The following is a 24,714-nucleotide window of genomic DNA, read 5'->3' as shown; positions in this document are numbered from 1 at the left end:
CTAAAAACCACAAATAAAAAAGGAAAAAACTTGGGTTCCAACACTATGCAGCATAGTGCAAGAGACAGGTACATACAATGTAAATCTGGTATTGAATGAGTATTGAACACATACTGAATATTGCATTGGTGTTTTTGTGTACCAGGATAATGCCAGTACCAGTTAAACTGAGGAGTTCTACAGAGGGGATGAATGGCCTACGGTAGTGCTCTGTTTTACATCTGGGATGTCTCAGTCTGCCTCTGAAGGAGCTGACCATGGTCTCCTCAGTGGAATGCAGTGGGTGGGAGGGGTTTTGAAGGTCATCTTCCCTAGCATCCTCCTTTCACACGTTTCCTTAACTGAATCCGGTGGGGTGCTCAGAACCAAGCTAGCTTTTTTAACCAGCTTGTTCAGTCTCTTCCTGTCTTGACCAGAACTGCCTGCACCCCAACAGACCACAGTAGAGTGGACAACAGAGCCAACCACAGATTGATAAAATGATTTTAGCAGCTGGAAATTAACTCCAAAGGACCTCAGCCTCCTCAGGAGGTAAAGGTGGCTTTGGCCCTTCTTATAAGAAGCATCTGTGTTGTTGGACCAGTTCAGTTTGCTGTTGAGGCGAATAGCCTGGTACTTGAAGGTATCCACTACCTCAAGGTCTGCTCCCTGGATGTTTACTGGTGAGTGGAGAGGAGTGTTTTTCACATATAAAGCTCTTAACAGTCATGCTCCATCATACATCAGTGATCTGATTGTTCCAAATGTTCCTAACAGAGCACTTAGCTCTCAGACTGCAGGTTTACTGGTGGTTCCCAGAATATCTAAAAATAGGATGGGAGGAAGGTCCCAGCACAAGAAAAATGAAATTCCATATGTTCTGGACTAAAGCTCCGAACACTGAGGACATTCTCACAGGATCACTATCTACCGACTCAGGAAGATCAGCAGCAGGCGTACAACATAGGGCGCAAGCCAAGTACTGAAAACAAGTATGATTACACTATTTCACAGGTCTGACATGTCTTTATTTAAAATCTGTGTTTTATTGGGTTCATAATGGGTTTTCATGAGCTGTAAGCCATAATCATCACAATTATAACAAATAAAGGCTTGACACATCTGGCTTTGCATTTAATGGGTCATAATGGGTATATCTCATTCATCCTTTAAGTCAGCGATTCTTAATTGGGTCCCGACTATTCTCTAGTGTGGGGGTTTGCTTTTCCTCACTCCTGATGCTCCGTGCCTTGGAACTAACCTTTCCTTCCTCTGCTAAGTCCTTAGGGCCTCTGGGATTATTAAAGGACTTGTGGTTTCTGCCAGGACCCCATGTCATTGAAAAAGGGGTTATGTTTCCTCCAGAAATGGCCAGTTTTCCACCTACAGTCTGACCTCTTCAGTATCTGGCCAAATGGAGACATGAGTCTTAACTGGTGCCTTTAATCTGCAAGAAAGATACTGTTGCAAGCTCCCTCTTATCTAAGACTGCTTTGCTTCACAGAAAAAGAAGGATGAACTTTCATAATTAAATCATATAATGAAATGAACAATATGAGTAACTAATCATATAATGAAATGGACATTAGGGTTAAATTAAATGTTTTGATTAATCTGTGCTTAAATTATTGAAGTTGAAATGAATGTTATTATTACTACATTGAAAGATTGATAAGAATGAAATGAAATATATTTAATCAGCGCACTGGCTGGACAAGAAGAAGAAGAGAAAATATCATTTCTATAGCGCTTCTCAAGATAAAAATCACAAAAACAAAAAAAAAGTAAAAATATAAGGAATAATTTAGAAAATGATTAAAAATATATTTAAAAAGAGCAAAAAATAGACAATTGTGATTAAAAAATTTAAGAAAGAGAGAGAGTGAATAGGAAAGAGGGAAATCAGTGGATCCTGAGGAAGATGGAATAGGTGGGGAGAGCAGAACAAGGAGAGGGTGATGAAGGTCACACCAAAGCCAGCTTGAACAAGTGAGTTTTTAGCTGCTTTTTGAAGAGTCCACTGAGTCCACTGATCTCAGGCTCAAGGGGAGAGAGTTCCAGTCTGGGGGCCACAGCAGCAGATGATCTGTCACCTTTGGTCTTTAGCCTGGTGCTGCACAACCAGTAGGCTTTGATCACTGGACCTCAGAGACCTGCTGGGGGTCTAGGGACTAAGAAGTAGAGCCCTGCACTGAAGCCCTAGGCCCTCGGGTCGGCCTGGCCCGAAGGCCCTCGGGCCGGGCTTCGGACCAACGACTGTGTAATTACCTCGGACACGGGCCGGGCGCCTTTATTTTTAATCAAATTCATTTAAAAAATTTTAAACACTTAAACCAGGGGTTGGCAACCTGTTCCCATCAAAGAGCCATTATTACCCATTTCCCACAGTAAAGAAAACACTGGGAGCCACAGCAGCCGCGGCGCTGTGGGCGGGGCCTACCCCCAGACAGCAGAGCGCCGCTCACAACAGGTGACAGCAGCCAGTACAGTTTGCTCGTGTACGTCAAAGTTATCTTTCATAAGACGATAATCAATAAAACGATTTATATAAAATGGATCCAGAAGTTGTAGCCCGTCTCTGCCTACAATATTTTGATATTTTTCACCCTGTTGGTGGTTTTACTGAGCAGGTGCCACTTTTGTCATATGTTTCTTTTTAAAACATGTTCAGACTGTTCAGAATACAAATCCAGGCTCTGTCACGTTTGATTGTTGTAATTAAACTTTGTAGGTGGGGAAGGTCAGAAAAGAATCCGATCAATTTGTTTTTCCCTCATTTACAGTGACAGAGACAACGGCGCAGTGCGCCTGGCTCTGGTGTTAATCAAGTTTAATTTTATCTATTTTCACAAGAAAACAAAACAGTTAAAAGCAGGGCTTGTGTTGACCGGACAGTTCCCGTATTTGACCATTTATTTTGACGGAGAAAGAATAGAAAGAAGTACCCCGACGCATGCAGACGAACTGACATTTTATTCTACGCAAATCGCAGATGTAGCTAAATCGCTCAAGAAAAGATTCCCATCTGAACATCTGAGCTGGACACCGCTCAGTGCAGCTCGCTGTCAGCGCGTACTACATAAGGTACACAGCGAGCTGAAGATGTGGAGAGGGGCTTGGAGCACATCGCAGAACCAGAGCGCATGCGGGAAGGTTCCTCCGACTGAATTCAGGTGGGTTCCAATCATCTTTGATGACCAACAACTCGACCGGATCATGACATACCTGTCGCACCTGCTAGACAACTTCAAAAACAAATCGGTTGAAGTCCTGAGCATGGTCTCTTCTGACCGGATCAGTACATACTGACTGTAATGCTGTCAGAGGTAAGTTACGCACACCACTTTGTAATTAAACAAAAATGTCATTGTCCACAATATTTTAATATTTATGTAATTTACTTGTACATACACAAATATAACCAGGTTACTATTTTGGTACATTAATACAAACTAATAATGAGTGAGGTAGCTTTGAGGTAGATTGTGAGCACAGTTTGAGAGGAGTACATGCTATTCTAGGATAATTGATTTGCTTTATGTGATCCACTTTTATTTTAGACTATCTTTCATCCCTTTTACTAATGAATAAAGACCACTATAGTGGCAAGAAATATTGTAGATTCAAGAAATATTTTAAGAAGGTCCAGTTGTGATCACACAGATGCTAGATCTGGGTAGGAATAGGCAAGGTGAACCAGAGTCTGAAATTAGGACAAATGTCAGTGGAAAATTAGTGAATACGTTATTATAAAGCACGATAAATCTTGAAAAAACTTTTTTAATGAACCGTTTTATGTAACACAGGCATCAGCAAAAGCACTCAAAGGTCCAAGGGCTAACCAGGGCTGAGGCAGTGGAAATGACTGAGGATGGTGAGATGGATGAGAGGTAAGACAATCTGAGTCTCTGAAGATAACTGCAAGAAAAAGATTTTTTGTATGTCTTTGGGAATGGAGAAATATAATACCTGAAAAATTCTTTTTTTTTTTTTGCAGCGAAAAGGCAGAACTTTTCATGAAACTCAGGACAGAAATGGAGAGACATTCAATTACTTGAAGTTCTCTGGAATGTGGGAGAGTAAAGTTTGAGGCTGAATATTTCTGCTTGTTTTTAATTAAGACATGCAAACATCAAAGTAATGTTTGCATAGTTGTGGCTGTTCTATAACTGTGCTACATGTCACTGAGAAAATACAAGCTGTGTTGATGTTTCACAAATCATGGAAAGGTTTCACAAATCCCACACTGTTTCATCTGATCTGCTATTATAGTAGAATAATGTAGAACAGGTTTCAATATAGTGCAGGGGCTGTGCTTCTTGAGCTACAGCTGTTCCAGTGTTGGCCAGATGCTGAAAAACGCATAAATCAGGCTTTGTTGAAGTTTCACAAATCAGGAAAAGGCTTCACAAACCCCACAATGTTTTATTTGATCTGCTATTATTGTAGAATAATCTAGAACAGGTTTGAACAGTGTGGCTGTTGTAGTTTTTGAGCCAGAGCAGATTAAAGATGGACAGAGTAGAGAAATTGGGTGTAATCGCCCTTTAGCCGTTTCCCGAATCGGAATCTGGAATCGGAAGCTAACTTCAGCCTCGTGTGTGGGCGTCGGAACGAGCCACCGCACTGTGAGAACAAATATCCCAGCTCTAAAGCCGATCTTCATCTACGTACGTCACACATCATGTGATCAGGAGGCAGAAAATCCATGTGTTAGCAGATCGTTTTGGGCCGTTGCTGTAAAAACAGTGAGGCTCGAACCGGAAAAGCTTCTGCCGATCACAATTCAACAACGGATTATGAAAAAATGGATAACGCTTGAAACGCGCGGATTGTTCCTGATTTAAGAGGAGAGTCTACTCTTAGTATTGGCATTGGCATTATCCTATCGCGCTGGCATTATCCTATCGCGCAACATTCTGTGACTCTTAAAAATACGAGAGGCACCTGGCTGCAGACCTCCACTGTCATGCTGCTTCCGGTGGAGGCTCCACTGTCAGGACGACCGCCACTGTCAGGACCGGTCAGGACGGGAAATGCACGGGATACATTTCAAAATAAAATGGCAAACATACTTACGATAGTAATTTTTCAAAATGAATTAACGAATGGCAGGGATAGGTTTCAACCAACATCAAACAAAACAAGATTTACTAAATAAATGCCAACTGTATATGAACTATAGATAAATAATTGATAGATTTTACATAATATAAAAAAATGAATGTGTTAGTGAGGAGAGCGATTCAACCGAAACAGCATTCAGGATTTTATTTAGAAATATGACGACCGGTGTTCCGACTATCCCTGCTACTCGTCCATATGTGATGCTTTGGGGAAATCCGCATGTGCAGGCCGATTACTACGTCACAGGCTGTTTACCTGAAGAGACGCGCTAACTCTAGAAGTTGTTATATTACTGCTATGTTTACCTGAGTTAGCTTGTAAATGGCTTGTAAAATATCGTTATTATACTGTAAACAATAAATTTCTCCCATTGTTGACCAACATCCACAGAATTATGAGTCTTTTTCATAAACACAACAAACACTGTATATTTTTGCTAATAATTACACTACAGTTCTGTATTTTTGAGCGATATCACCTATTTAAAGAAAAATGTGCTTAATAAGTGTGTTACTGAACTGTAAACAAGAGCAAAACTATCATAACACGCTGCGGTAGGATGCACGGATAGTCAGAACACCGGAAGTATGTTAGCGTTTTATGTTGAAACCTATAGTGGCCATTCGTTCATTTTGAAAAAGTACAACCCTGTGTATGTTAAATGACAGCTATATACTAACTATAATTGATTGATAGATTTTACGTAACATTTTATATTGAAATGCATCAATTACAACCATAAGTATGTTTGCCGTTTTATTTTGAAATTATCCCGTGCATTTCCCGTTCTGACAGTGGACCCTCCAACGGAAGCAGCCTGACAGTGGAGGTCTGCAGGCAGGAGGTCTTGAAAGTGAAAACGCTGAAAAACATTGGCAGCGAATGGCTTTTCTGATCAGGAAACAGCTGGCAGTGAATGAGTTAAAAGCAGTGTAAAAACACAGAAGTCTAAAATACTTGACACAACTGAACATGGGTCAGTCGGGAGCACAAACACCCACCCCCGAAGCAGAGATCTGACGAAGTACATGTTTGAAAAGTGCAGAGCTTTTTGACCCTAATAGCCTTCACTTTACATTGGTAAAGGCTTACTCGAACACAAAAATACTGCTTGCTTGCAATCATTTAGGTTTTTACTACATGCTATTGCCAGGGAAAGTACACACCGTCACTTTAAATTTGTCCACAGAGCTCACAAACAGAAGGTTTCTATCCTGTGTGGACACTCATGTGCTTGAATAAAAATTTCTTTTGTCCATATCTTTCTCCACAGAACTCACAAGCAAATGGTTTATGTCCTGTGTGGACTCTTATGTGATCGTTTAAATTGGACTTTTGGGTAAATCTTTTTCCACAGAACTCACAGACAAAAGGTTTCTGTCCAGCGTGGACTCTCATGTGAGTGTTTAAATTCCACTTATGGGTAAATCTTTGTCCACAGAGCTCACAGACAAAAGGTTTCTGTCCAGTGTGGACTCCCATGTGAGTGTTTAAATGCGACTTTTGGGTAAATCTTTGTCCACAGAGCTCACAGACAAAAGGTTTCTGTCGTGTGTGGACTCTCATGTGATCATTTAAACCTGACTTACGGGTAAATCTTTTTTCACAGAGCTCGCAAGCAAACTGTTTCTGTCCTGTGTGGATTTTCATGTGAGTGTTTAAAGTTGACTTATGTTTTAATCTTTTTCCACAGAGCTCGCAAGCAAAAGGTTTATGTCCTGTGTGGATTCTCATGTGATCCTTTAAATTTGATTTTCTACTAAATATTTTTCCACAGTCACCACAACTAAATGATTTTAGTTCTTTCTGGACTTTCCTATGTGAGTCTACATGTTGCTTCAGTCTAACCGATTTCTTGTTAACCAAAGGGCTGGAAGACCTTATTGCTGAATGACTGGTTACTCTCACATGTTTCTGGAGAGACTGCTTGTCATGAAATTGTTCACCACACTCAGGACAGCTCAAGGATATGTTGACAGTATTAACATCTAACTCAGAAGACCTTTTCTCATTCCAGTCATGGTCTTCGTCTCCAGTTTCAGACCCAGAGTCTGACATCCCAGGGTCTAGATTCATATCATCATCTCCACTAACTTCAGTCTCTGAAGAATCAGATGTTTGTTCATGAGGGTTCAGATCTAGGTTCCTGCTAGTTCCTGATACTCCACATGTTTCTGCTGTCATCTGGTCAGATGAGCTGCTAGTTGGAACATCTCTGTCTTCTATTTGCTGCTGATGAAGCTGTGAAAACAGACGTTTCTCTTCATCATCCTCACTCTTTATAGAAACAGCACTGAATTGAAAGCTGGCAGAATCAGTCTCCTCCTTCAAATGGAGATGCTCTCCCTTAAGACTGGTCCAGAGTTCCTCCTTTTCCTCCTTTATGTGGAGGTGTTCTGGGTCCTGCTGGTACACACCAGCACTCTGTTCTTCAGGATCTTCTTTAACCTGCACCATCTGTTGAACATCTGTAGGAAACAGAAACACAACGTGAATTACCGACTGCTGTAACTTTAAATTCACACATATGAGAGTTATGTTATTACAGGGGTCTCCAACATGTTGGTCGCGAGCTACCGGTAGCTCTTGAAAGTCGCTGGCCTGGAAGCAGCCAGTGAGCCACCCAGCCTGACTTGTACTTAACAAGGGACGGATTTCTAATTTGATGGCAAGCCTTCCCCGGTTCTCGTAATATCTAATGTAAAATTAGCATTTTGTGGAAGTAAAATAAATCTGATTATTGCACAAATCTATCGGCAAACGTGTTCTACTGGAAATTTGTGGAATGGATTAATTATTCAGGTTGCAGCGCGGGTCCCCATTTCTGATATCAGCGGCTGCAGCTGCAGGTGCTTCTAAAGACGAGGTGACGTCGGTCATACAGACCTGGTTTCAGAAAAACATCCCAATAAAATATTGTGGGCGACTGTAAAGTCATATCTGCGTAAATATGTCATTAAAGCAAATTAAATGCCCTTCGCTTATTAACACGATTAACAGGCTTCCAAAGTCTGGACATCTCCTGTGATTTAGTTTCAACAAACTGCCCTCAACAGTTTCAGCTGATTGTCCCATTTAGGAATAAAACTGCTTTAATGCTTTAATGTTGTCAACAATAAATGCAGCAAAATGTTTATCGTTGACAACAGGTTAATCACTCACAGAAAGTAGATTTGTTATTCATTATCTGAAAGTATCTGATTAGCTAACAAAGAAAATATTTTGTTTAGTTTGATTTTCAGAATCTCACTATCTTCCTTGTATTTTTTTATAATATTTATGTATTGAAATACAGAGAAATCAACTAACATAAGCATATTCACACTTGAAAACATCGTATGGCGGTAGCTCTTCTGTACTTTCATTAAGTAGCTCACGAGCCCAAAAAGGTTGGAGATGCCTGGATTGTGCTTTAAATTGGTGAAATCAGAACTGACTCAAATTACAGGAAATCTCTTTTGAATTGAGAGACTTTTTCTTGGGAGGTGAATAAAAAATGTAGGCTTACTATTTCCAGACCAACAAAAGCCCATGTTACTCTGAGGTTCAGGTTGTTATTGACAAAATAGACAGACGGTTCGCAGCCGAGTGTGAAGCAGCTGGGATGAGAATCAGCTCCTCTAAATATGAGGCCAATCTGTTTTATTTCGATTTCATGTTTTCAATTCTATTTCGTTTCAACTGAGTTGTCTTTTACCATTTCTTTGATCATTTTAGTAAACAAATATAAAATTCAATCACTGCCTCCTCATCTTGAAGTCCTGCTGTGTTAAAAATTAAAGTTAGTTCAATAGCTCAAAAGCTCTGGAGCTTCTCTCCTCTGTGAAGAAAGAACCGAACCAGAGAGGTTTGGACCGAGCTGCTGCAGCAGACTAAAAACCAACATGGACATTATTTAATGATAACACCTCACGGAGAGGTACTGTAATGTCCCACCATGCAGTTATAATATATTCATTCACCCATCAGTACCTGTGTCCATGCTGTCCAGGTCCAGGGGGTGAAGAACACACGATGAATCAGTCCCAGCTGATGGATGATCCTAAAGTGGTAGCAGGTTTTCTTTAGCCGTGTTTAGCTAACAGCTGCAATAGAAACAATGCAGGAGAACGGATTAAGATGCTGCTTCAGAACACCGCAGGAGATTAAAGATCCAACGCTTTGGTTCTGATCAGCTGAGGACAGTTCCAGTCTGGAAAAGAGGACCTTTGGTCACCAGAGTTAACGGAGTAGAGCTAACCGCCTCAAATATTCTCCTCAAATATTCTCCTCACACACCAGAACAACAACAAGCTAACTGAGCTAGCAGCTTCCGGTTACTGCTTCTTCTGGTGGTCGGTGACCAGCGTAGAGGTGCACTACCGCCACCTGCTGGACTGTCTGAGCTCTGATAAGCTAAAGAAAAGACGAACCCCCAACAGACGATGGCTGAAGAGATTACACTCTCAACAACAGACTTGTAGAAGATCTGCAGCATCTTGCTACAGACATTGAAGGACCTAAGTGTCCTCAAGAAGTGCAGTCTGCTTTGTCCCTTCTTGTAAATGGCTTTGCTGTTCTTTCTCCAGTCCAGTCTGTTGTCCAGGTGAACTCCAAGGTATTTGTATTCCTCAACCACCTCCACTTCTTCTCCCATGATGGAAACAGTGGTTGACTCCACCCTGTTTCTTCTGAAGTCTAAAATCATCTCCTTTGTTTAGTTCACGTTCAAGGTCAGACGATTGTTTCCACACCATGCCACAAAGCGCTCCACCAGCTCACTGTACTCAGCTTCCTGTCCATCTCTGATACACCCGACGACTGCAGAGTCATCTGAGTATTTCTGTAGATGACAGGTCTCTGATTTGTACTGGAAGTCTGAGGTGTAGAGGGTGAAAAGGAATGGTGAGAGTACAGTCCCCTGTGGTGCTCCAATGTTACTGATCGCCTGGTTTGATGTGCAGTTCTTCAGCCTCACAATCTGTGGTCTGTTTGTCAGGTAGTCTTTATTCCAGGCGATAGTTGAGGCCCCCACCTGTGTCGTCTGGAGTTTCTGGCAAAATACATCAGGCTGGATTGTGTTAAATGCACTGGAGAAATCAAAGAATATGACCCTGACAGTGCTGCCTGCTTTGTCCAGATGACAGTGGATTGGCTGAAGCAGCTGGATGATGGCATCTTCAACTCCAACTCCATAGCGATAAGCAAACTGCAGCGGGTCCTGATATGTTCTAGTTTGCTTATTCAGGTGGACCAACAGGAATCTCTCCAGGACCTTCATGATGTGGGATGTCAGGGAAACCGGTCTGTAGTCATCACTGACTGATGGGCGAGTTTTCTTTGGAACTGGAACAAGGCAGGATGTCTTCCACATGACTGGAACCTTCTCCTGGGCCAGGCTGAGGTTGAAGAGGTGCTGCAGAATCCCACAGAGCTGCTATGCACAGGCCTTCAGTACTCTGGGGCTGACACCATCTGGACCTGCAGCCTTGTTCCTGTTCAGTTTCTCCAGCTGCCTCTTCACCTGACTTCTAGAGACAAATAGATGGGAGGGGGAGGTAAATGGGGCAGCAGCATCTCCTGACTTGGTTGAAGACAGATTTATAGAACCAGAAGAGTCCATTACTGCATTAGAGGACAAAAGAGCTGGTGTGTGACAGGAAAATGTTGGATCAGAGGAGGATGGGATGTCTGATTGGCTGGGGACAGGCGAGGAGGATGCTGGGTTTGTTCCTGAACTGAACCTATTGAAGAACTTGTTCAGTTCATTGGCTGTGTCCAGGCTGCCATCTGTGCAAAATAATTAATGGGTCGTAATGGGTATATCTCATTCATCCTTTAAGTCAGTGATTCTTAATTGGGTCCAGGCCCAACCATGGGCCCTGTGCAACACCTTGTGGGCCACAAAATAATTTAATTAATTTTGGAGTTCAGTCAGCCACTCTAGGCCGTTATAGTGTGGGCATTATGGAGACACTTTTGAAAAAAAAAATTCAGGTGACTGGTGGTAGAGCTCCACAGAAGTCAAAATATGTGTGCAAGTACAACCCTGTCTTAATTTTCTACACATTTATGATGAATGAAGGGAGTGAGGCAGAGCTGAGAGCCCAGTGGGTGGAGTGTGGACTAAAACTGTCAAATGAAACGCTGAAGCCATCCAAACTAAAACAGCACCTTGAAACCAAACATCCAGCGCTAGTGGAGAAACCGCTCAAAAATTTCAAACGAAAAGAATATGGACTACAGATTCCTGCTTCCTGCCTACAGATTCCGCTAAGTGGAATTATCATTGCCTGTTTGGAATTATTACTTTGAATTTGGGATTACCATTGACTATTCTCTGGTGTGGGGGTTTGCTTTTCCTCACTGCTGATGCTCCGTGCCTTGTAACTAACCTTTCCTTCTTCTGCTAAGTCCTTAGGGCCTCTGGGATTATTCAACGACTCGTGGTTTCTGCCAGGACCCCGTGTCCTTGAAAAGATGGGTTATATTTCCTCCAGAAATGGTCAGTTTTCCACCTACAGTCTGACCTCTTCAGTATCTGGCCATATGGAGACATGAGTCTTAACTGGTGAATTTAATCTGCAAGAAAGATACTGTTGCAAGCTCCCTCTTATCTAAGACTGCTTTGCTTCACAGAAAAAGAAGGATGAACTTTCATAATTAAATCACATAATGAAATGAACAATATGAGTAACTAATCACATAATGAGGGTTAAATGAAATGGAAAGTTTTGATTAATCTGTGCTTAAATGATTGAAGTTGAAATGAATATTATTATTACTACATTGAAAGATTGATAAGGATGAAATGAAATATATGACCCATATATTTAATCAGCGCACTGACTGGACAAGAAGAAGAAGAAAATATCATTTCTATAGCGCCTCTCAAGATAAAAATCACGAGGCGCTTCACAAAAACAAAAAATGTAAAAATATAAAAAATAATTTAGAAAATGATAAAAAAAAATATATTTAAAATGAGCAAAAAATAAACAGTTGTGATTAAAAAATGTAAAGAAAGAGAGAGAGTGAATAGGAAAGAGGGAAATCAGTGGATCCTGAGGAAGGGGGAATAGGTGGGGAGAGCAGAACAAGGAGAGAGTGGTGATGAAGGTCATACAAAAGCCAGCCTGAACAAGTGAGTTTTTAGCTGCTTTTTGAAGAGTCCACTGACTCCACTGATCTCAGGCTCAGGGGGAGAGAGTTCCAGAGTCTGGGGGCCACAGCAGCAGATGATCTGTCACCTTTGTTCTTTAGCCTGGTGCTGCACAACCAGTAGGCTTTGATCACTGGACTTCAGGGACCTGCTGGGGGTGTAGGGACTAAGAAGATCACCAATGTAAGATGGTGCTTGTCCATGTAAGGCCCTATAGACCAGAACCAGGATCTTGAAATGAACCCTGAAGTTGTCTGGCAACCAATGAAGCTGGAGGAGAAGCGGGGTGATGTGGGTGTGTTTGGAGGACTTGGTCAGAAGCCGAGCACAGGCATTCTGAACCACCTGTAGACGGTTCAGGGAGGTTCTGCTCAGACACGTGAAAAGACAGTTGCAGTAGTCTACGCGTGAGGAGATGAAGGTGTGGATAACTGTCTCAAGTTCAGAGCGGGACAGAATGGGACTCAGCTTAGCAATGTTCCTGAGATGGAAGAAGGAAGAGCGAACAAGAGAACTGACATGAGAATCCAGGGTGAGAGCTGGGTCAAAGGTCACACCAAGATTCCTGACAGAAGGTTTGGTGTGAGTAGCAAGCTGACCAAGAGAGTCTCTGACTTTGGGAACCAGCTTGTCTGGGGCACAGATGAGGATCTCAGTCTTATCTTCATTCAGCTGTAGAAAGCTCCCAGCCACCCAGGTTTTGATAGTCTAAGCAGGAGTGTAGCAGCTGCAGCTTAGACATCTCATGGGGCTTAAAGGAGATGTACAGTTGGATGTCATCTGCGTAAAGATGGTAGGAGATTCCTTTGAAGGAGCTCAGGATGTGCTGAAGAGGAAGCAGATAGAGGAGGAAGAGCAGAGGTCCCAGCGCAGAACCTTGTGGGACACCATGGGTAAGAGAGGTGGTGGAGGACCTAAACTTGGAGACGGCCACAGAAAAGGAGCGCTCAGAAAGATAAGAGGAGAACCACTCCAGAACAGTTCCTGATAGGTCTACCCAGTCTCTCAGCCTCTCCAGTAGCAGTTGATGGTTAACAGTGTCAACGGCTGCAGTCAGGTCCAGCAGGACCAGAACAGAACAGTCCCCTGCATCACTGTGAGTGAGAAGGTCATTAGAGACCCTAAGAAGAGCTGTTTCAGTAGAATGAGCTCTACGAAAACCTGACTGGAAGCTACCATAGATGTTATGTTCATCAAGAGCAGCTGTGAGTTGTTTAGCCACAACCTTTTCCAAGATCTTGGAGATGAATGGAAGTTTAGAGATGGGTCTGAAGCTGCTATGGAGAGAGGGGTCAAGACTCGGTTTTTAAAGAAGCAGGTGTATTACAGTGTTCTTAAAGTAAGCAGGGAACTGACCAGAAACCAGAGAAGCATTAATTATAGAGATCACGCTGAGACCGATGGACTGAAAAGCACTTTTAAACAAAGATGAGGGTAAGATGTCGAGGGGGCATGCAGAGGTCTTCATAGAGTTAACTAGTTTGGTTAACTCAGGCAAAGAAACAGGAGCAAAGCTATCTAGGATGATGGGCCTAGTTGGAGTCGGGAGAAGCAGCGATAAGGCTGAAGGAGAGATGCTAGATCTAATCTTATTGACTTTGTCCACAAAGAAAGACAAAAGGTTCTCATAGGCTGTAACAGAGTGGATGGAGGCTGTAGGAGAGGCAGGAGAGACGATGCTGCTGATGGTGTTAAACAGCACCTTGGGGTTCCCTTTGCTCTGGGACACCAGGTTGGAAAAATAGGAAACCCTGACATCTCTGTCTGCAGAGTTAAAGGATGTCAGAAGATCCTTTAGGTGCAGCAGATGGACGTGGAGATGGGTTTTCTTCCACAAGCGCTCAATTTTTCTGCATTGGCGCTTCAAGCTGCGAAGGCTTAGCCTGGCAAGCCAGACTAAGTAAATGGATTATTTAGTCTGGCCATGCTCCATTGACGGCTCTCGGTTGTGGGGCGGGTTCTACCGTTGTCTTTCAAATGATCTCCGCATTGCACTGGACAATGAATGTGACATACTCTTGTTTCACTCTGTTGCATCATCCCACCCACCAGGCATATAGAGTGCCCTGATTGGCCCACAAAGCGGATAAAGCTCTGTGATTTGTTCACTAAGCAGATAGAGCACTAAGATTGGCCCACCATTATGGACCAATCACAGCTCTTTATGTGTTTGAAACCCCTCTAGAGAGCTGTGATTGGCTAGCCAGAGTCCTGGTAGGAGCTGCTGAGGTTCCAATGGAGCGTGCCTAGACCATTCTTTGCAAAGCAAGAATTTGGTCTAGTTCACTAGGCTAGCGAAGGCTGTCATTAACCAGGGAGTAGGGTTCACTGCAGGCAGGGGCGTAGCACCAAATTCTGGGCCCTAGGTACAAGTCTTCTAGGTGGGCCCCCATGCTCAATTACTTAATATCTCTCTTACACATTTTTTGTCATGCTATAAGACAAGATAATAAATATGATCTTAGTTTAACCTCTATATTGAGCAAACACAAATGCAAGCATAATAAAAGTGAAATGCCCAGACTTCACATATAATTATTTTTATTTGCCAACAATGTGTTCAAACAAAAATCCTGGAATTTATTTTCCAGTAAATGCCCACTGACGGGTCTTCATGTTAGCAAAATCACCTATGAGATCTTTAAAGTCCAATCCTTTGGCTAATTGGCTTTCAATAGAAAGAAGAGCCAGGCTGTTCAGTCTATCCTGGGACATTGTTGATCTCAAATAATTTTTCACCAGTTTCAGTTTGCTAAAAACCCGTTCACCCCCAGCAACAGTCACAGGTAGTGTGCAAAATGTCCTCAGTCCAATACAAACTTCTCCAAAAATGCTCTGTAATTGCATCCTGTAGATGGCATTAAGCAGCTCAAGAGGAGACCGAATGTGTGGAAATGTGGCACCATATATTGTTCTCAGGTGTAGCATCTCATTCTCAAATTCAGCTGTGAGATCCTTGTAATGTTTTCTCATCAGTGCCTGGCACGATATCTTCATCTGCTCTTCAGTCATGTCTGATGGTTCATGATGTTAAGCTTTGCTAATACTGATATGTATATATTGATATATTAAATACATATGACATGAAATAAACCAGGTTCTCTCTGTGAATGTAATGTACTCTAAATTTTATAATCCCTGCATTATCAGCCAGATTATAAGATTGTCCGTTTTCAAGATCAAATGTAAAGAAATTTAAAATAGGCTTAAAATATCTAACCAAGTCAATAACAATCCTCTAACACCAGTGTCATCATGCTATATGAAAAACAGTGGCAGCTTCACATTCCTGAGATTACCACGAATCCATCGATACCAAGTTTGTCCTGGTCCATGACTGGGAAGGAGCTGAAATATCCACACAGACTAAACCTGTTTTTACTGCGAGGTCCGCGAATTAATTGGCGGCGTCCGCCCGCGATAATAATTCAGATTAATATATATATATTAATTAGTGTTTTCACTGATAACACTAATTAATTTACATTTGATCTTGATGGTGAAACTAAAGGCGTTTAACACTGAACACCTAACATGAATGCAGCTTCTGAGAGTTAGTTAATATCAGCTAAAACTGTGTTCTGCTGCTGCTGGCTGCTGCTCAACTTCCTTCTTGAAAAACCTAGTCAATACTTGCATCTGTTCAATTAACTTTTTCTCCTTCTCCTTCTTTTCTGGAAGCCAGATTTCCCTTTCTTGGGAAAAGACATGACTGACTCTCCTGCCTCCAGCTCTGGCTGTCGGCATCTGCGATGTCTCATTAGCTGTACATGCGGCTGTGCAGCCCCTGGCCGCTGGTGTGGACTAAACCACTTTGCACATTTTTAAGGGGTGATAGATGCCTCAGAGATTATTCAGTTATTATTTTTAAGGCGAAATTCTGTTTCTTAACCTCTTTATCCAGGTAAAGGGAAGTTTATTAAGACATTAAGTAAGTTGGGGGGAAAAAACAACAACAATAAAACATTTTTATTCAAAGCTGTCTCAGGGCCCCTCCCTGCAGTGGGCCCTGGGTAAACGTACCCTTCCCCCCCCAGTCCGACGCCCCTGACTGCAGGAACTGATCTGGTTCTGACAGGACAGATGTTGTACAGAATGGAGAGGCAGTGCTCATTAAACTGAGAAGTTAAGGAATCTGGATCGTTATCAGAAGAACTGGGTGGATCAAAAGCAGCAGAAAAATTGCTAGCTGTGCTCTCATTAAGAAAAAGAGAACTAACCATACGGCGAGCAGGAGGTGGGAACACAGAAACTGACAAGTTAAAGAAAATGCAATGGTGGTCTGAAATATAAACGTCCTCAGGACAAACACTGTCAGCATTTAGACCCAGGGTAAAAACAAGGTCTAGAGTGTGCCCCCTGGTGTGTGTGGGGCCAGAAACATGCTGGGTAAAGCTGAAGGAGTCCATAAGGCTGGAGAAATTCATGGCAAAGTGATCGGAGGGATCATCAACGTGGACGTTAAATTCACCAACAATCACCAGTCTGGACAGCTTCACAGTGGAGGATAGAAAGTCACTGAACTCCTGAAGGAAAGAACTGTTTGGACCAGGTGGACGATAAACCACAGCACAGTAGAACGGGTCCTTACGCCCGACTTTAATCAGCTGCAGTTCAAAGGAAGCAAAGTGACCAGAGGTTGTAGAGCTACATGGAAGATGGTCTCTGAAAACAACAGCTAGGCCTCCACCACGACCAGAACCCCGAGGCTGGCTAAGAAAAGAATAACCACTCGGGCAGAGTTCAATCAGAGCAGAATAATCAGATGTTTGCTGCCAAACTTCAGTCAGAAACAGAAAATCCAGGTTTTTAGAGAGAATTAAATCATTGAGCAGGAAGGACTTGTTAACAGAGCGGGAATTTAATAGAGCCATGCTGAGTGAGGTGGGGGAATCAGAAACTACAGAAACAGCTGGAGTTAGTGGACATAAATTAGTAGGGTTAGATCCACGGTGTTTATAAAAACCACTTATGGAGGGAACAGGAGGAGAAACCACTGAGGAATGAGGATAAACCGACCTTAAAAAACTTGGACGGATGAACCGCGTCCCAACACGGCCTGGCGGGAATGCTGAAGTGGCGCTCAAGTCGCCAGACAAAGGAAGAGAAGCTAGAAGATCACGCCGATGTTTACTAGATAAACCACGCTTTAAGGGAAGTCTTATTCTCACCTGGATTTCTGCTCGTTTACCTCTTTTCCTCCGATGTTTTCCCGGGACTGGATAAGCATAGCTGGAGGCGCCCTGATTGGAATCGTTGTTTGGCTCTGGGCCAGTGCGCCACTCAGATAAATAAACAGGGAGGTACGCCCTCGGTGCATCTTGGGCGATCGTGAACGAACGGAAGGACAAAAGAGTCTGGCGATCATAGGAGATGGTAGCAGGGACACTACTGAAGAGGATCGCAGACAGGAGCAAGGTGGAAAAGAGGAGGTTAGTGGAGAAAAGTTTGAAAAAGTGGCCGGTGGCTGCGGCTAAGCCAAGCACAGGCGCCATCTTGTTACCGACCAGAAGCGGAACTCGAGAAAGAGTCCTGGAATGAAAGAGATGACCATCTGACCTTTGAGCTTTGCTTGAGCTCTCATGTTTTCCAAACAGACTGCTTTTAGAGGGAGGGACTCCTTCATCTCTGTCCTCACACTGATACATGCTGCTGAAGTCACATCAGCTCAAAAATTGGACATCATCATCTGCAGAGGAAACACAACTCATCCATCTGCACACCACAGAGCCCAGTCCGTCACAGATTGCTATGGATTTTATCAATATGTTCATCAATAAACCCATTTCCTGTAGTGAAGAGAGAATGAGACAATGAGCAGACAAGTCAACCAGTTATAACTGTGGCACATGCATGAGGCAAAATGCCCCGAACATCTGATCACAGAGTTTATTTAAACAAAGAGATAAAGATGGGAGTGAGGTCACTGCAAGAGGAGAGAGAGAGTCAGTGTGTGTATGAGTGTAGGGGAAGAACAGTGTGTGGGTGTCTGAGTGTGAGAATGCTTCAGGACATTTTTTAACAGGATTAAAGCAATGAAATTTAAAATTTCCATAACACTAAATCACAGTAAACATCGTAATAAGACAAATCTAAAGTAAACGTAAATTAAATGTAAACAGAGTTTCTTTACCGATTAATAAAAGTTCTCATTAATTGTTCTGATATCCCATTGAAAGATAAAAACTGATGTTTGGAGTAAACAAGATTCTTTGAAGAAGCGAGTGCACAAAGGTTGTGTGAAGGTGACCCACCTCATTATTTCCGCAACAACACATTGTTGACACTAAAGTCAAGTCAGCAACCTCCATTCTCTCTGGCTCTGCACGGCTGTTCAGAGGTTCTGGTAAAAAATAACAACATCCCACTACCGCCACCTCTCTGCCTGCTAGAGGACACTTAAATCATCAATGAAGAGATGGATGGAAACACCAATGACGCACTTCTCACAGGTGTGGTAAAATAACTGTCGTGGAGTGGAGATCACCTCATGAATCAGTGTTTTGCACTGGAAGTCATCTTGTACAACACAGCTCCCTGGAAAATGAAAATTAAACGTCAACGGTTTTCAGTCCAGATTAATAATGATTATAAAATCTTCTATTTGACTTGATTAAGTCTCATTCCCTTCTTTAGTTTTCCAGTCCACAGACACAGCTGACTCGGGTAAAAGAAGATTGCTGGACTAAACTCACCTTGTTTTCCTCCTGCTGTTCTGTCGACAGTAAAATTAAATCTGAATGTGTTCAGTTTCATTTTCCCATCACTTGATCACCTGCAGAGCTCCGCCCCCTCTTTATTTACAGCACAACACAACACTAATATACAACAACTAATACTGAGACCTGCTTCACTTGGCAAGGTTTGAAAATTGTCAGATCACTTAAAAAAATTCTATAAAATTTTCAACAACAGTTCATAGATGTTTTGATTTTATCACCCAAATTCACACACAGCCATTACCAGATGAGACGAGTAATCTCTCAGATCTTCTCCAGAACAACATGGTAGAGAAGGATTCTGTCACCTCACTTTGTGATTGGATCCTTGTCACATTTACCTGGCAGCACACATCGGAACATCACTGATGCTCTTCCAAGCAGCCCTCTTAACACACCACAAATGAAAGGAAGATTGTTTTATTTTTAGAGGAATTACGGTAATCAGGCTTGTCCTTGACCAGAAAGGGAGGATCAGGTCAAAAATCAGCATAATTATCATGTGAACCAGGCCTTACCTTCTGAGGTAGAGGAGACAGGAGACAAACTTACAAATGTCCAGAGTCTGAGAGTCTGACCCTTCACCTGTAACACCCTGACACTCAGTACAGGGTTAAAAGGTCATTTCACTGTGAACCCTGCTGTCATCGTCGTGACTCAAACCTGTGAGCTACAAACAAAAATCTGGTAAATCAGAAGAATTCCACTATCTTGTTTCTCCTTCAGGTTTTAATGGTTAGGTCTTCTCATCGTCTTCGTTTGTGTTTGATGTTTATTTGACTCTGGTGAGCTGTTAAATCTTTAGGATTATCTGCATCAGCTCATTTTCTTGGTTTGTTTTCATTATTTGGTTTTTGCCTGGACCTGCCTGCCCCTGACCTCCTACATCTGTGTGTGGGTCCTTCACCTACATGAATGCTGACACTTCATCACCATAAAATAAACCCGTGCTATTCTTCAAAATCTACTAAGCAGTTAAGGTGAATAAACATTATTAACAGACCAGACGATCTTCATATTATCAGTTTTATAAGCCCAACAACAAAAGGGTTGTGTTTCAACATCAAGGTTTTTGACAGTTACCACTGTTGCCCTCAAGGAGGCGCTGCAGGACCTTAAAATCCAACTCATGTCCACATTCAGTTTAAAAGATTTAGATGTCAAATCATTTCCTCTTTGTTACCACCACGGACCATGGTGCACAATCCTAGCCTAGTGAACTAGACCAAATTCTTGCATTGCAAAGAATGGTCTAGGCATGCTCCATTGGAACCTCAGCAGCTCCTACCAGGACTCTGGCTGGCCAATCACAGCTCTCTTGAGGGGTTTCAAACACATAAAGAGCTGTGATTGGTCCATAATGGTGGGCCAATCATAGTGCTCTATCTGCTTAGTGAACAAATCACAGAGCTTTATCCGCTTTGTGGGCCAATCAGGGCACTCTATATGCCTGGTGGGTGGGATGATGCAACAGAGTGAAACAAGAGTATGTCACATTCATTGTCCAGTAGCATGCGGAGATCATTTGAAAGACAACGGTAGAACCCTCCCCACCACCGAGAGCTGTCAATGGAGCATGGCCAGACTAAATAATACATTTATTTAGTCTGGCTTGCCAGGCTAGCACAATCCCAGATTTTATTAGTATGTATTAAATTTATTTTTTATTGCACACGACCCATTATGGCGTGCGTTTGAATATATTAATCATGCAGGGCAAAAAACTGGTTTTCATAAACTCCAAAACTGTAATTAGCCTAGCTGATCTTTTTCATATCTTTACGTTTCATCTAAAATGGAGCAATAAGTTGTTTTTGAATATTTCCCTCTAACTATAAACCTGTATGTAATAATAATAATAATAATAATAATAATAATAATAATAATAATAATGTTATTGCCATTGTTATTATTATTATTATTATTATTATTATTATTATTAAACAAACACAAAACATCAGTCCAACCCCTTTTCGTTTACTTTATTTATTTATTTATTTATTTATTTATTTATTTATTTATTTATTCCAAGACGCACTTGTGAGATAATAAACTAGAAATGCTGTCTAAACGCAGCATCGGTACCGTTTTCTGTGACGGTAGCGTGAAGGAGGACACATCCGGTGAAGTGCAGTGGGCTGTGCTGTGTCGGTACCAGAAGAGGGAGATGGGGATGGGGAGCATGTACCCGCGGTGAGCTTGTCTGTCAGGTAAGGCTGCGCTTTCTGCTCAAACACTGAGACGATTAACAGTTCTGCTCATAAGAATTAGGATTGTTTACACCAGCTCTGACAGGGCAGTTTGGGCTTGTTTATTATTTACATCAGCGTAGACGGCATCACCTGATGAATCAGTTCACACGTCTTTACCGAGATTGTTCCGTGGTCACTTGAGTGTGAGGAGAAAGTGTCAGCTTGTGCATCTGGAGTGGAGCAGCGGGAACCTGTAGATCCTCTCAGATGGTTTAAGGTCCATCATTGGGATGGATGGAGGCAAGAACTCCTGCACAGATCGGTAATATGTAAACAACAACAAAAGGAAGATGTTATTTAAAAAGTCCATTCAGCCTGCAGTATAACTCATCAGAGTTGATCTTAAAGCTTTCAGCACGTTTCAGTCTTTTTAAAAATCTAGATTTTACATCCTTCAGGATTGATTGACATGCTAACAGCTAGTCAGGGTGCAGCCAAGACCAGATTTCACTCCAACCCTGGTTTTCCACTGGATGACCAGGCAGCACGTAACTATCAGTTTTACCCGCGAGCTGGCTCTATGTTGTTCCTGTGAAAAAGACCAAACAATTGCAAGATCACATTCACAGTGTTCCGCCGGTGCGTGTTGACTATTACTGTGACTATTAGCAATTGCTAATACATTAATGTATCATGCAGCTGCCTTGTGGTCAGATTTATTTATGTCACAAAATTAGCATATTGTGTACTATTGTGAACGTTATGATATGACCCACTCCTAGTATTAACCATTAGCCTAGAAGTCTAGAGAAACCGTAGCAGTAGCAAAAGATTTTGCTCTGCAGGTTGGTATAGCCATGCTCCATTGTAGCCTCACCAAGTCTACCATTGGCTCAAACAACTTTAGTTCAGGCCAATCACAGCAGTCGGTGTTTGTAGAGAACTGGGTGGGCTTAGCACCAGAGCTGCGACAAGAAAAGCTACAATGATGGCGTTGGCTCAGGAACGGCGTTCGTTTGAAACCTCTTTGGTATTAACTTTGGACGATTTAGACTTGGGCTTTTCTTTGAGACTCAAACAGATAAAGGTTCTTTTGTATGTTCTTTTTTTTTTTAATGGATGTGTTCGTGTCTTCTTCTTCGATGGTGTGTCACGGACTGCCCCGTTGATGGGTTTCCGTAGTAATGAATATGCCATGTTGTTTGTTGCTCTGATTGGTCCTGGCGTTGTCCAGTTCCAAGTCAGTTTGAAAGACAACCATAGATTCTGCCCCACGACCAAGCTCTATGGTTTACAGGCAGACTATGCATTTACAGATATCGGATGGATAACCTAGCTAACCCTTTACACCACCTCCAGTTTTTACATTGCGTTGTTATTTTTATAGAAGCGTTTATCATCTCCTGTCAGAGTTGACATCAGATACATCACTTTGTCCCTGCTGCTCACATTTACTCTCATAATTAGATAGTTCTTTAAAACAAACAAGTGGTCACCAAGCTGTCCCAGGTACCTTGCACCATGATGCTGCATAACCATGACAACCATATCAATACAGTGTTGCTAAAGGTGCAGACATTCTATGTTCCACATATGTGAACCACAGCTATGTCACCAGCCAACATATATCTATATTAAATCACAACATAGTCTAATGTGCACAATGATTACTTAGGCAGGAGTCTTTATAAATCCACACTGTTATCACTATTAATTTAAATGGTGTTTGAGCAAATTTATGGCTCAAATAAAAAGAAAAATTCATAGTTTAAGTGGGAGTATGGTCGTGTAGGCTTAGTATTTCTCAATTAGATGGTGCATTGTCTACTCGGGTTGCTTAGCAACCTCATTTATTTATGTTTGTCTTTAAAGCGGATTCTTAACATGTCATTTTGTGTAGAAAACACGATTTTCTCCAGTTGCTTCAGACTTGAACTCGGCGGCTTTGGTTGTTTTAGATCAGAAATAAATGCTACGTTTATAATCTGAAGGTGCAGCAGAGTTTGACTAGAGAACATCTGTATTCGGGCTGAAACAAGCTTCTGGTTGATTCTAATCTGAAGACTTGAGTTCCCTTTCATGTGTTATTATTCCTTCATAATTTATGCTGTAAAAATTTCTACTGTCCATCCTTGCAGACGGTACAGAGATATTAAACCTGCAGCAGCAGAAATGGGACTAATTTTAACTTGTGCATTGACAGCATGTCAGTGAAGACCAGCGCTGGGTGGCCTGTGTGCAGCTTTGTAAATGCTGCATGTAATGACAAGAATGTAGACAACTTCACACCTTGGTGCCAGTTCTCCTCAAGGCTGTCATCAGTTTCCTGCTAAAACACGTCCCCTTTTTCTCAGGGTTTGTCGTGATTTTGCACTTCCCAGCTGCTGACAGATGTGTACAACACACGTGTGTGTAGCTGCTGGTTTGAACTTTGAGTCATGCTGATATGTACAGTTTTTTTTTTCCTGTTTGGTTCTGTCAAGTGTGAAGTTCTGGTTCTAACCTGCTAGATTCAGCTTATTACCGCTGATGTTTGATCAGTCACCGACTTGAAACGAGGGGCTGTGTGTGCTCTCTCATCTCTGTGTTACCGAGCCTCAGGAGCATTTGACATTCTTCTACTGCATTCTTAAAACACTTTCCACCAGAAGCTGTATTTTCTGGATTTTAGGCTGTAATTTAGTTCTAGATTTAGTTATTTGTCTGAAATTCTTTACAGTTTAAAGGGATCAGATTGGTTTATGTGTGCAGGCTTTTATAGGTTTGTACGAGGTGAAACACGTAGACAGGTGCTTGCTGAATTTATCGGGATGAGATAAAAAGTTAGACAAATACGAAGGACCCCTCACCATCTGGTAAGCCATGAAAAATGTTGATGACAGTCATAAAATATACTGATTTTCTAAAAAATAGGTGATGCATTTTTCCGGATCTGTCTGGGATTTTAGTTTGTTTTTTAAGTTTGTGGATTTTATTGTCTGCTGCTTTAAGACGAAACACGGATGAAAATGAAAAATGCGCTGATTCTAGTTTTGAGAGCCGAAACCAATGTTGGCTGGTTTTGATAAACTTCTGTGATGAATTATTATCAGAATATGTTTTTGCCAGTTTGGGATTGAATAGAAATGAATGATTCTGGAAGTGAAGACTTCCACACAGAACATCTGCTATCACCATCATCATTTAGTGCTCATTGATGGTGAGTTAATAGAGTTTTATTATTGCCTAGCGGTGAAACATTTACAGACCAAAAACATGTTTTGGCGCTTCATTTTGGCAGATCCTTTCTTTGCACCAAACGCATAAGCAGGGAACCGCATATTAAACGTGTTTCGCCACCACCTCAGAGGTGCATCCCTTTCTACTGAGAACATTTCTGACTTACATCAGCAGCAAATGTGTTCCTCACAGCTGGTCCTGCAAGATCACAAAATCATTGGAGAAGTGCAAGTTCACATGTGATTTCTCCAGTTTACGTTATAATAAGAAGGCGTTTGTGTGTTTTATTTCCTATTCTCTTTACAACAGAGGTGTCACGGTAGGGATGTAAGAAAAT

The 24,714-nt window shown here is 42.0% G+C and overlaps 2 protein-coding genes across 2 annotated transcripts in view; one reads left to right on the top strand and one right to left on the bottom strand.

Annotated features, from left to right (window-relative positions):
• Positions 1 to 3,343: 3,343 nt before the first annotated feature.
• On the bottom strand, positions 3,344 to 9,517 carry LOC129164924 (zinc finger protein OZF-like). The gene is made up of 2 exons (XM_054746682.2): positions 9,079 to 9,517; positions 3,344 to 7,574 (listed from the first exon to the last, which is right to left on the bottom strand). Exons 1-2 carry the CDS (start codon positions 9,086 to 9,088, stop codon positions 6,316 to 6,318), a joined length of 1,269 nt encoding a protein of 422 aa, XP_054602657.1. The 5' UTR covers positions 9,089 to 9,517; the 3' UTR covers positions 3,344 to 6,315.
• An 11,592-nt stretch (positions 9,518 to 21,109) lies between these two features.
• Positions 21,110 to 24,714, top strand: part of ankrd50l (ankyrin repeat domain 50-like) — a 21,964-nt gene continuing 18,359 nt past the window's right edge. The window contains exon 1 of the mRNA XM_070544059.1: positions 21,110 to 21,176. The gene's annotated coding sequence lies outside the window, so the exon portion shown is untranslated. The remainder of the gene's footprint in view (positions 21,177 to 24,714) is intronic.

This window comes from Nothobranchius furzeri, chromosome 14, assembly GCF_043380555.1.
Source record: "Nothobranchius furzeri strain GRZ-AD chromosome 14, NfurGRZ-RIMD1, whole genome shotgun sequence".
Lineage (NCBI taxonomy): Eukaryota > Metazoa > Chordata > Actinopteri > Cyprinodontiformes > Nothobranchiidae > Nothobranchius > Nothobranchius furzeri.
Note: the sequence above shows the minus strand (reverse complement) of the source record. Positions and strands in the feature narration are given on the sequence as shown.